The sequence below is a fragment of the Caloenas nicobarica genome, chromosome 1 (assembly GCF_036013445.1).
Source record: "Caloenas nicobarica isolate bCalNic1 chromosome 1, bCalNic1.hap1, whole genome shotgun sequence".
NCBI lineage: Eukaryota > Metazoa > Chordata > Aves > Columbiformes > Columbidae > Caloenas > Caloenas nicobarica.
In genome coordinates, this window is record NC_088245.1 from 7,061,683 (window position 1) to 7,075,435 (window position 13,753).

Sequence of the window (13,753 nt, forward strand, 5' to 3'; positions counted from 1 at the left end):
AACACAAGTTAGACAGTTAGAACATTCATTCAATCTTAAGGACGAAAAGTTTCAAGGTAGGTAAAACACATGAAAAATGTAACTAATACATTATATTCTATTACTTTGTAATATTCGTCTCCTGAGCGCAAGTTGGTCCCTACCGAAGGCTCCGCTTGACCTCCCCTCCCCAAGTGCACTGACCCTTCTGCAAGTACCTGCTCAGTTCTTTCAATTTCTGTTTCATTAGTCCTTATTTTTCATGACAAGGAACAGAGATTTTACAGAAAACTCTGACACGAGTCAAGAGCAATGAATTTCAGACTTCTACCCAATAATTTATATCCTAATGATAAACACTTTAAGGGGAAGAAGAGGATGCATCCAAGGAGCAGGATTAAAAAACTTTCCCATTTACCAATTGGAAAGCACATCGGTAAACCCTTCACATCTCATCCCTCATGTCTCAATGAATTCACCTCACATTCACACTGGGCTTCCTAGCAACTCTTCCTTTACAAATACATTTTTCCATTTACTGAAAACAATAATGAGAATGAGTCATTTTTGTAGAAAACAGTCCGTCATATACACCAGATGCCTAATGTCGCATGCTGTGAAAAAAAACCTAATGCCTACTCAAATTGCTGTATTTATCACAGAAGCCTGTCAGCATTTTGCATCTTTTGTAAGTGTTTTCTTCAGAGTGTTTCATTTTTTTTTTTAATGTTAAGATCTTAATATTGCTTGTAAAAATGTACTACCAAGTTCCGTGAGAGATAACATCTAATTAGCTCCATTAGGAGCAGCTTGAGAATACCACCCAAACAATGACCCCAAATTACTGTCTTTTAACAAGGGAGTAAAACAAATGGAGAGGAAAAAAAACTGAGAGCTTTGGAACTCTGAAAAGGGACATTTCCTTATGTTTTTCAAGGCTTTCCCTTCCGATTCCATTGAATCTGTTCCAATAAGCAATTTTATTATATATATTTTTTTTTCTGGTGTTATCCTTTTAAACCAGTTCTTATACCTATAAAAATCAAGCTGAACTAGGTAGCCACGTGCGGAACAGACAAGCAGAGCCCCCATCCCCTTCATTCTTCTCTGTAACTACTGGAGCGTAAGTCCACAAATCAAAAAATGAACAGAGAATTGAAATGGAGTAATTCACTGTGACGAAATTATACAACAGCTGGGTGGGATGTTCAACCAAGTAAAACTTCAGAAAGTAATTAGAAGTTTGGTTTCATGAAATGCATGTGCTTTTTTTTTTTTTCAGAATAGGAAGTAATCAGCACAGCCCAGTTCTGCCTTGACTCGTTTTGTTCTTACCGAGGTGTCCCACTAACCAACTCATTATAATTACAGCAGCCTGATGTTATTAGAGAAGTGATTTAAAATAAAGGTACTTGCCTATAGCCACACATTATGTGTAAGGGCAGAACAGAACAATGATGTGGTCACAGGTAGACACAGATACTGTAGATCCTAAATTATTCATGACTTATTCAGCACAAAATAAAGTAGTCCTAGAAAATTAATTCTAGTAAGAAAGGAATACAATTTTTTAAATAACACCACAAAATTTTAGTTCTTCTAAAAAACGTACGTTCAGCAATCACAAATAATTAAGATGTAAAAGTAAAGATGAAAAAAAGTGTTTAATTAGCTCCTAATTAGATAAGTATGCCAGATACCACAACGGATGGCACTACTTTAGCAAAGAAAAACCAACAAACATTCAACACAGTGAAGAGAACAAGAAAAGCATTTAGCACCAATTAATTTCAAACAATAATCGACTATTTCGAGTAATGTTTTGTACACTTGCAAGAGCCATTTTGGATTTTGAAGTTAGCTGGAATCGAGAAATAATCTCATTGTAAAACCTAAACAGCCGTGCAGCTGTGGACTCATTTCCATAAGCACTAAAGCAGCCTATTTTTGCTCTTATTCTCATTTAGAACACTAAGACTCTAAAAACTATTCTGATGAGATTACACAGAATACGGTTGCTACTTTCACAGCCTGAGCTACCCGGACAAGAAAACCATTTTTACAACAGAAACATAAGGAAAAGATCTTCAGAACAACAGTAGCAGATAAAAATGCTGACATGAACTCCATCTTCAGCATAATAAACGTCATCGGGATTCTCTTTGGGAAAGCTGCAGTTGCAAAATGATAATAATTAGGCTTAAGATAGTTCAAAACCAAATTATAGCAGCTGTACATGCCACAAAAAAAAAAACCACACACACATTTTTAAGCATCAAGCACACACTTAATGTAACTACAACCAAACTCCAAAATATTTCTGATTTACAGTAAATTACTCAGAACACCGAAATATATCCCAGTGCTGCTCTTACCTTTCTTAGCAGCATCTGTTCTCCGTCTTGCTGGTGACACCAGATCCTTTACAATCTGTAGCACTTGAATCATTGCTCGTTAGCAAGATCAAAGAGACTAAGATTCTCCTCTAAAATTCCAACAGGTTTCATTACTACATGTTATTTCGTGGCTCTGTTCAATATGCTCGAACAAAACTGATGCAGGAACAACCCATCTACCTTCATAGAAAGATTTCTGCCTGACGACTCTGCAGGCTGGGGTGATGGGTTTAAAGTGACTTCAGCACAAGGAGGCAAAAAACTGCAAGCAATCCTTAATGTGTTTCTACAGAACATCGTAAAATTATTTACTGCAAAGAACGCATACTGTTTTCTCTAAATAAAGTTTAAAGGAAATATCCACGCCGCAAAGTAACTAAAGAAAACACCAATTGAAATGAATGCTGACAGACGCAAGGTGCTCCCCCAGGCTCGGTATCTCAGAAGGGTGTCTGCATCCTCTTTTAAAGCCTGTCTCAATTCAGGAAATTTCATGTAATGCTTTAAAAGAGCTATCAGTGCAGTGTAGAGCCAGCATCAGATCTACGAACAGAATTAAAATTAACTCTAGCTTGCTAAACTCCATCAGGCACCTGCTAAAGAGTAATTCGGTTCCTTTTCTCCCCGCCGTGAACACACACCTCTGACACCCTGGGACGTGACAGGAATTCTCGTTGGAAACCCAGGGAGAATTTCAGCCGTTGTTCTCTCTCCTATCAGCAGAGACCCGGAGAACTGTTTGAGCTCAGTTATTATCATAACTTCTGTCAGGTAATGTTAAGCAGACAAATTGTGGTATGTGCCCCACAACATTTTTAACGCCATTTAGAAAATGTACAAAGGCACTTCAGAACTGCCTTCTGTCAAAGCCTCTATAGAGCTAACAAAACAACAACAAAAAAAAAAACACCATGAGAAATTGTGTTTTATATGATCGCATTAAATAACTGTCAGCCCTGAAAAAGCTCTGTGAACACTTCAGGAAACTGCATTCCTACCCAGCATTGCAAGGCCTTGCCTACACAAAGAGCAATTTAGGAAGCCAACTGCATTTCCCAAAAACCGTAACATTAAAACAACCCACGGGCCAGAACCAAGCACAGCAAGACGCATTCTCTGCCCTTTAGACCTTCTGTTCCCGTTGCTTAAGTGTTGGATGGTGGGGGGGAGAGGTCATCTCTTTCCATTTCCAGCTGCTGATCACAAGTGCTTCAGATTTTAGATTTGCTGGCATATTTATCCACATGCATGCCAGCCTCTCGAAACACATACAGCGTAGGCACGACAAACAGTTCCTATTATGTCAGTCTCATTTACAGCCTGCCCATTAATCCACCTCTGCCAGAAGTAATAACACCCCAAAATACGATATTTGGTTCAGCAAAACAAAGACAAGTAAAATCATTCTCTCTGACAAGCTGTCTGATTTCTTCACCCACTCTGCAAATATTCAAGTGTCCACCCAGTAGGAAGCTTGGAGACATTCTGTGCCACAGTAATTTATCTTCCTGAAAATGGATTCTTCAAACCGCTGAAACCAGAACTCTCAACTTTCTATACTGAGAATGATTTCTAACTTCCATACATAAACTTCGACTCCAGGTTTCAGGCAAATGATTTGATATGCAGAGAGGTAAGGAAAAGATTGCCATAAACAGATGTTTCCAGAACAACTATAATCTCAAAACATTTAAATAAGATCTAGATTGCAGGATTGTCTGGTTTACCTTAAGTTCCTTTACTTAACAATACAGTCCTCAAAATCCCTGCTATAAGAACTTTCCCACCATTATCTTGCCATGATGTGCTCTTTATCTACTTGGATTACCAAACAACTTGTCTTCAAGTTAAATATATAAACTCAAAGCAACAGCATTACTGACAGCTACATTCTGTTGCATGTTTCCTCTCAAAAGCTGACTTCTGAGTTTATGGTTCACAGAAGAATGCAACTACCTCTACTAAACTTTTGATCGTCCTTTTGTAAACATAATAGAATTGTAGAATCCTTTTGGTTGGAAGAGACCCTCAGGATTGAGTCAAACCATAACTCATCTCTAACACCAAACCATGTCCCTAAGAACCTCATCTAAGTGCCTTTTAAACCCCTCCAGGGATGGTGACTCCACCACCGCCCTGGGCAGCCTGTTCCAATGCCTGACAACCCTTCCCAGGAAGAATTTTTTCCTAATATCCAATCTGAACCTCCCCTGGTGCAACTTGAGGCCATTTCCTCTCATCCTATCACTTGCTACTTGGGACAAGAGACCAACACCCTCCATGCTCCAACCTCCTTTCAGGAAGATAGAATAAAGAAAATAGGGAAGGAAGAAAGGGGAAAAAAAAGAGGTAAGGTAGAGTAAAATCTTCAGTAATAACCACCACATAATCAACTAAAGCATGAGTATATCTTGCAGATCCTGGAGGTGAATTTTAACTGAACTAGACTATCTCACTTTTGCAGGAAGGCTCTGAAGTGCTGGAATAAGGAGAGCACGGTGAACTGACAAAGAGGAACAGGGGGAAGGGGGAGCAGAGGAAGAGAGAAAGAAATAGAAGACATGCTTTGTGATTGCATTGCACCAAAATTATTTTTTAAAAAAAATAAAAATAAAAAAACAACCAGGCACTTCAGTAGCTAGGAAGCTAAGTATTAACTCCCAGGAAAGGGTTACAGCTATTCTTGACTCCATTTTCTTCAAAACCCCTCCCTGTTCCGCTGGTAACAAAGATACCAACGGGAAAAGGCCTCTTGGATGATGCAGAGGACTACAGCGAGAACACAAAACCAGTACCTATCTACTAAAGTTTGCAGAACAGCCATTAAAAAGGCTTTTATTCCACAGTCACCAGTACCTCTCTCCCCACCAGGCGCAGGGGAAGCCGCTCTGAGCTTTTAACAGAGACACACAAGAATTTCAGGACTAGAAATCATTTTCACACACACCTGCCTTCCTCAAAGGGAAATAATCTCCAAAGATGGTATGCACAGTAGTTTCCCCCTCTCTTCTTTGTTAGGGAAATTGTCACATAGAAAGAAACTGAAAAAAAACAAACAACCCACCCAAAGCCTTAAAATTAATTTAGGAAAATGTAAAAAGGTCTGCTAAACATCCTGTGTGCAACCTAAAGAAAGAAAATGGTGCGAGTCTGAAGCAGGGCCGTGGTGCTCGTGATAAACAACGTAACAGACACATCACTCACACTTTGAAGAATTATACAATAAGCTTTGTGGGTGATATTTCTCTTTCCTCAAATCAATTTATACATCTACAAGACAGTAACACTAAACCTGCACTTAAAAAGCCGCAATACCAAAAAGACTTCAAGAAACAAACCACACTAACTAGCTAAATCACGTAATTTCACCCATCGGTCATGACTGATAACTTGGTTACAGTTGACTCTTATCTTTGAATCATGAAACCGAACTGCTATTTCCATATAATCTGTTGCTACAACTGCCACATTCTGAGAAAAACACAAACCGTGGGTCAGGATGTTCACCCACCTAAAGTTCAGAGCAGCTCTGACACAGATACACAAGGTAAACCAAAAAGAAACCAAGCGTCATAAATTTAGTGCAACAATTTAAGTAGATTCTGTTTGAGGAGGAAAAAAAAAGTGTTAGACATTCAGTGCATATCACGCGAATTTCTGCTAAGCATTCTTCATCTTTGACAGCTAGTTTGCTAAGCAATACGCACTTGATGATCTTGCATTTTGCCTTTCTTAACTCAAAAATTGTAGGGAATGCAGAAATCAGGCACATTATCAACCTGATTAAATATGTTGGTACGAGAAGGAGTGGTGAACCAGGATGGAATTTTATGGATCACTGTGTGCAGCCCTTGACCTCTCCTAATCATAATACAGAGAGTGACCTGCATCCTGATTAGTCAGCTGTCATCACTCAAAATAAAAACGTTTCCATTAATGTAATTATAATTAACCTGTCTTTGAAAGCCATTCTTTTTCATAAAGCGTATTGCCAGGAGGCAATGTATTTACAGCACAAAATACGATGCTTAAGTATGGCTCAGTGGGTATTTGTCAAATGGCACTTGGGGGAAAAAAAAAAATATCAGAGTTTGAGGAAAAATTCATATTTTCTCCTTCACTCTCTTCTTATAATCTACAATGCTTATGTATTCATGACATTCTGTCTAGGCTTTAAAAAAAATAAAATAAAATAAAAAAAATCAAGAACCCCCAGGGTAATCCCAGACAGCATTTAATCTACCCAAAAAAGCACCTGTTGTGCTCTCATTTGCAGAAAGGAAGATGTACAAGGTACCAAAAAAAAAAAAAAATATCCCACACCACACTAAAATGGCTCGAGGGCATTCATTCATACAAACAACAGGCTTGTACGCATTTTATTTGAGATGCAAAGTTATCGTGACCATTCTTTTTCTCATCTCGCATCAAGCTGAACTGGCCAGAATTCAGGCTGCGTCCAGACTATTCCACCACATCCTCTGCAGAAACCTGTGCAGATCTGTCTTCATAATCCTACTTTATGCTCTTCATAGATAGAATTATTTATGTCCTTTTCCCTACCTGCTAGACTCTAAACACAGTTAAGATACCAAGTTTTCAGGCCCAACACAGCCAAGGAAATGGACAGCCTGTAATGCAACAGCCAGCAAGGCACCAGCCAGAGACCAAGTCCTGGTTGGTGTTTGAATGGAAGCAGGATCAAGCCTTAATCTTCCCATTATCATCTAGAAAGCACATAAATATATATATACACAAAACACTCCTCCTGGTATCTCTTTAATTCTTCTAAAGAGCAAAGTTTGCCGTTACAGGCAGGATTTACAAGAGCAGGGGTCCCTTTGCTCTTTGGACCCTTTTTCTTACATCTGTAAAATACAGATGTTGCTTTGATATGTTCCAAAGTCAGCTGGATTATTCCTAACAAGGGCTATAAAAAGTCAAGTGCCAGCAACAGCCAGGGCAGCTGTTCTTAATGACCAGCCTGAGCATTTGCTTTAAAAGCTGCAGTTTCAGAAACCACAAACAATAGAACTGCTTCACCTTCCCTCCCATCATGGCAAAGGGGGTTGGAAAATAAAGATTTTCTTATCGGGAATAACAACTACTTCATGAAAGGAGAAAAGTTTTCAACAATAGATTAGTTTAAAGGATTAAGGAAATACAAGGAAGGCACATCAGCCCGGAAAAGGTCCTTTAAATATCAAATAGAAGGAACAGCGTATTGTAAAAACATTTGCTTAGTGAGTTCAGTAAAAACTGCTTATTTCTTGCAAAAAATAATAAATTCAAATAAAGTCTACCTAGAAGCTAAGTCCTGGCAACATCTTCAGTACCAACAGAAACATTTTGGTTTATGATACTCGGCCCTGACTTTTCCTGTCACAGTTGGTCTTCAAATTAATATCTCAAAATAAATAGGCATTGAGCTCCAAGACAGGCAATATATCATGATACAAATTATTACAAAAGGAGCTATAAAGTAGGTTATCTATCCATTCCCACTAATGTTTTGAATTAATTTTCCAATCTCTGAAGCCTACAGCTTTCATTAAGTTTTAAATAACCAGCTGTAGTTGGCATAGGAGAATTCTGGAGTCCGGATCAATAACTAACCCTCCCCATAAATCTCTGAAACTCAAATTCTGACCTGCATTGTTTTCTACAGACCTTTCTTGGGCAGTAATGCATGAAAACAAACCATGAAAAAGATATACAAAAGAAAACCTAACACTTTTAGGAAATCATATGTGGAATTCTGGTAGTCTTTGCTGGGAAACTGTTTGTACTGGTGATATAACTCCATTTATTATTCAAGACATGAATTTTTTCAAAGATGAAATGCCTTTGGATATATATTTTGCAAAGCATCCATAAAAATAGGTAGATAAATAGACAGCCTCCCAGCCTTCTGAATGGTCCTACAGAGTCAGTAAATATAAGGAACTACTTAATTCAACAGAACTCACGTTCACTCAGGAATTTTTTTTCTCTTCATTTCTGGCACTTTTGCTTCCATTTTCAAAGCATGAAAGTAGGGCTGCAGTTTTTAAATAAACTGATGTAGCCGTATGGCCCTGTTCTAGAAGTCTTCTCGGGAGCAGAAAGCAGCTTGATCTGGAGGCTGAAGAAATAATAAATAATTCTAACAGAAAGCTAACTAAGCAAACACTGATTAAAGAGGATGAGAGACCTTTGTCCATATTTTTTAAAGTCTGTTTTTCTTTCTACTTTAAACATACAATGAAGCTGCTCATTAAATTCAGGATGATGATCAAGAACTTCAATAAGTGGCCGATTAAATTATTTCCACCTGTTCCAGGCAAAAGCTTTTCAACCCAAAGAAGAAAAACAAATGTTGAAAAAGCGTAAAGGAAAAAAAAAACCAGCCATATAGTTACATTCAGCAGCTATTATTGCACACTTTGAAGTTCTAAGGAAAGAAACAACACATTGCAAAATCCTGTCGCTGCATAACACTCTTACTGTTACCCTTCTTACTCAATTCACACTATTCTTTACCCCCCTCAGCTCTTGCTACAACACATTCTGGAAGCAGATGTAGGTGATAACACGACAGCAGCTCTCCCAGAGAGCCTCAACAAAGCCCAGAGAACTGCCCACATACGTCACCCAATACACCCAGCCAATAATGGAGACCAATATCAGCATATATGTGTATTTTAGCTGGAAATTATAATTATTTTTGAGAAAAAAATTCCATACTAGAAGTCTCAAAAAGAAACCAAACATTTATGAAGCCGTAATTACAACAGAAAAGTTACAAAAGATTTTTCCAACCAATATGCCGCATTTCCTGCATATGCGCATTCCAAGCAAAATATGCAGCAATTTTTTATTTCCTGGATTTGGGTCAGGACTGTAGTTTTAATTGACAGATTTATCTTCAAGCTAAAGGATAGTATTAAAATGTTCTGTCAAACCCAAGCATATGGAAAGAAGCCATACGAGTCATTAGAAGAAATAATTTTTCCTTTTTCTAATATTAAACAAAAATCAGAACTATTACTATCTTACATGTGTCAATTTTGAAATCAAAAGTCAATTCATCAGTTTATTTTGGCAAAGATTAATGAAAGTGAATATGCGTTCAATTCAAATTAAAAAAAATATTAAAACTTTGCCTTTAAATTAAACCTTTACTTGGTTTCCTTTTGAGAAGGATACGAATGAGACTATAATCTCTTACCCGCCTTCAAGCAAAGAAATCTAGAGAATTCTGTGCATCGCTATTTGTTAGCAGGATTAAAACCTTTACTGCATGTAGCATTTCTGTGTTGATATTTAATCCAAGCAATAAGACGCAGCTGTCCACAGCCACTAGGAATAACATCAAACCTTATTAGGCCACAGCAAAATACACAGTATTTGCATTAACCTTATGTATTTGCAGGCTTAATTTTTGTAGCGAGTAATCTACGGCATGGCTTTCTCTATCCCCAAGAAACTCAATTTGTAAAGCAAGTTTTTGAATACTTTGGAATAGGCTAATCTAACACTAAAGAAATATCTATTCACACAAATATAGCTTGCTTACTGATGAAAACACTTTTATAAAGAGACATATGCTACTTCAAAAGTAACCAAAGGAAATGAGCCTGAAGGTCACGCAGCTCAGAAGTGACGCACCCTCCTTCGTACAGAAGCAAACCTGAGTATGTCTGTTCAATGGAGTTGTGTTCTAACCAGAGATTATTAACTGTTCACACTTCTGCCTCCTGCTCTCCCAGAAAACGCACTGGAAAATGCAGTCTTTTAAAAAGTATTTTAACTAATGCATTTTAAAAATCTGAGCTTAGTACTTGAATACGGCAATCATGTTAAGCACAACTACTCAAGGCTAATGCTAGAGTTGTATTTGAGATACATATTCTGGGTAAGTGGCTGCTTGTGGTTATCTTTATGGTTATCTCTGTTTTGCCTCTGTTCTTAGGAATGGATTTCTTCGGTGGTGCACTGTAACTTGCAGGTCCCATTTGCTTCATGTCAAGTCCTGTTTCCCATAAAGCATATACATGGCTCAGCTGCTAACAAAAGAGTTCTCCTATGCCCTCAGCAATGGAAAAAGGTCAGGGCAAACATCTGGGGGTCCCAGTGACAGTTCCTGCAGGTGAACTGTGCTGGTGTTAGGGCAGGAAAGCAGCAGTGAGAACTGGAGAAGAGAAGCTGAGAAGGGATCTCATCAATGTTTATAAATATCTTAAGGGTGGGTGTCAAGAGGATGGACCAGACTCTTTTCAGTGGTGCCCAACAATAGGGTGAGGGGCAATGGGCACAGACTGAAGCACAGGAGGTTCCATCTGAATATGAGGAGAAACTTCTTTCCTTTGAGGTACCAGAGCCCTGGAACAGGCTGCCCAGAGAGGTTGTGGAGTCTCCTTCTCTGGAGACATTCAAACCCACCTGGACACATTCCTGTGTGATCTGCTCTGGTGAACCTGCTTTAGCAGGTGGGTTGGACTGGATGATCTCCAGAGGTCCCTTCCAACCCCAACTGTTCTGTGTTTCTGTGAGAAATAGGCTTCTTTATTCAGCTTTGCTTTAAAACAACCAAGCCATCCACCTGAAGAACATCTTACCTACCTATTACAAGAGCCATGACAGAGGAATTGTCCGTGCCCCAGTGCCTGGGTCCCCATTTTGGCACAATGTAGCACATTTACTGTTCTCCATGCTCTTTCTGTAGCTGAAGAGAATTTAAAATCATGTCAAGTTTCAGCCCATGGTCCAGACAAGAATGGCCTGAACTGCATCACTCTAACCATTATTATAGCCAGGCATTTTAATGCACTATTTTAACCACCGGTGGTACTACACCAGCACTAAAGGAACAGAAACAGAAGTGCCACCATCATCCCTTTGCAGCAGATTTATCCTTGAGCTTAGAATCATAGAATCATTTTGATTGGAAGAGACCCTCATGATCAGAGTCCAACCATGTGCCTAACTCTGGCACTAAACCATGTCCCTAAGAACCTCGTCTAAATGCCTTTTGAACCCCTCCAGGGATGGTGACTCCACCACTTCCCTGAGCAGCCTGCTCCAATGCCTGACAACCCTTTCCGTGAAGAATTTTTTCCTAATATTCAATCTAAACCTCCTCTTGATCTGTTCAGTGTCACTGGACAACACACAGGTAACCTGGCCTTGCTATATCATCTACTAGAACCACTGAATATACAGCATTAAACAAAACACAAATTAAGAGTCAGTTCTCCAAAATGGATGTTCCACTTAATGACCAATGTACTAAAAAGATTTAAAAAAAAAAATTTTTAAAAATGACACACAGTACCCAAGAGCCTCACAGTGAGTTTCACATAAATATCATTTTAGTTTGTTTAAATGCATGGGGAATAAATAAATATTGAAATGTCACTAAAAGTGACTCCTTAGCCTTTGCTCTAAAAAGTACATTCCTACCACACAGTTAAAGAAAAAACTGAAGACATCTTTATCACTGCTTCCAGCATAGGAAGAGTTTGGTGTGCGGAGGAAGTGGAGAGGAAATAAAAAGCAAAATTTAAACTTTTCAGTTTGCACCTAAACTTTGAGGCAAACTATAAACCCACTTTTTTCTCTCCCATCCTCCAAGACCAACCCCAACGTCCTTTAAACACTCTTATAGTAATTTGCTGTAACTGGGGAGAAATAAGAGAAAGCTAAAAGCTTGTCTGATTTTTACGACCAGAGATAAAGTAATATGAAATATAACTGCTCTGGAGCGTGCAAGGCAAGCAGGATCTGGAGAAGAGCCTGGAACAGACACGAAATACGGCTGTAGTGCAGCATTGCTGATGAGAACAGAGCATCACCTCCAAAAAGTAAGTTTGGGGAGAGCAGGGAAGGAGAGTTGTGTCATTAGAGTGTTTGTACAACTCAGAAATAGCTGCATCACAAAATAATACTCCTCACATAACGTCGTATGAATTTCTAATACCAAAAGAGAAGGAAAAGGAAGGAAAAGGCTTTATATTGAAGGAAACAGAACACATTCTGGTGAGAGACTTATTTCCATATGTCTCTAAAATTTCTGGGAAGCCTGACTCCTGCTCAAAAGGGCTCTGAGTGAGCCTTTCAGCACTACCACGGAATTAGGCAGGTTTTCAAAGAGCTTTTCAAGGGTGAAACAGAAAGGCTGCATTCAAGAATCCTCTCCTACGGCAAACCAAAGTGCTTTATTAAAACAAAGTGCCTTTTTATATTAGTGATCTATTAGATTAATGACTGCACTGCTGAAAAGTGCTGGAGATTCTGCAGCATGTTGGTGTGCCTTCCATTCCAGAAATTATTATGTCACACAAAATAAGGCAGGAGGAAAATAATAATTTTTAAAAAAAAAAATATAAAAACAAACCTTAACACACCAGCTTCCCATACCAGCCTGCAAGTCCTGCAGAGTTTTCTGCCCATCTCAGAAATTTTGAGCAGGACAGGTACAGACATTCCAAGAGCCTTGAAAAAAATCCGGTGCTATCTTGTCAGGCTCCCACATAATTTTAAGAATTCAAATATCTTAATTATGGGGGGTTATTTTGCAATGAGAGATTAAACGAACCTTATAATCAACTGATTGATAAGATATCAGGTAAGTGCAGCTGCTTTGTTTACACAAATATCTGCAACCATCCTTGAGACACTGAAAGGACAAGGGACTGGAGAGGTTAAGTAAAGAAAAGATCTTAAATTTAAACAAACACAGAGCCAGTCATGGAGCCGGTCACCCTGCTGGGACTACTTGCGTAACCCCACTTATAGCAACAATGCCAAATATTTTCCATCCCTGCTACAAATCAAAGAGGTTGTTTTCTATCAAAAACTGGGTAAAGAATGTCAGAGCAGGTCTTCTTGAAACACAAGGCAGTTTAGCTTAAAATAGCTACACATCTTGTAAATCAAGTGTTTTATTTCTTGAATATGAACATAAATAATACAACATCAAATACGGCTGCAGCTCATTGTTTTTCTTATCTGTGATAAAAGGTACGGTAATGAGCAGCAACAGCTTCACTTTTCCAACACAGTGGTGCGTATTATTCAATTATTTATATGGAGAGAACAACATGACTCACAATGGGCAAGGAAAATCTTCTGAAAACCTCACTTAACACAGCTGTTGGAAAAAAAAGGTCTTCTTCAGTCCATTTGTGATCCTTCAGCTGACTCAGCTGTTGTTGTGTGAATTCTCTAATTCAATAGGAAATGATAACACCACTAGGAAGCTTAAACTGCAGCCTCAAAAAGTCCTCCCTGCAGTAAGTATTAATAGAACATTGTTCTGTGTCTATATAGTGCCCCATGCAGAGACGGGGGTGCCTGTCCAAACATCTACATTTATAGCTCTCGCTTTTCATCTG

General features: G+C 38.6%; 2 protein-coding genes across 3 annotated transcripts in view; both read right to left on the bottom strand.

The window, feature by feature from the left end:
- USP6NL (USP6 N-terminal like) overlaps window positions 1-13,753 on the bottom strand; it is a 125,124-nt gene that overhangs the window by 99,005 nt on the left and 12,366 nt on the right. The window contains exon 1 of one of the 2 annotated variants that reach the window (XM_065644533.1): window positions 5,752-5,755. The exons of the other annotated variant lie outside the window; for it this stretch is intronic. Within the exon in view, the coding sequence (XP_065500605.1) occupies window positions 5,752-5,755 (4 nt within the window). Of the gene's footprint in view, window positions 1-5,751; window positions 5,756-13,753 lie in introns of those variants that run through there. 2 annotated transcript variants of the gene reach the window in all.
- Window positions 1-13,753, bottom strand: part of NUDT5 (nudix hydrolase 5) — a 254,472-nt gene that overhangs the window by 10,541 nt on the left and 230,178 nt on the right. The gene's annotated exons all lie outside the window — the stretch shown is intronic.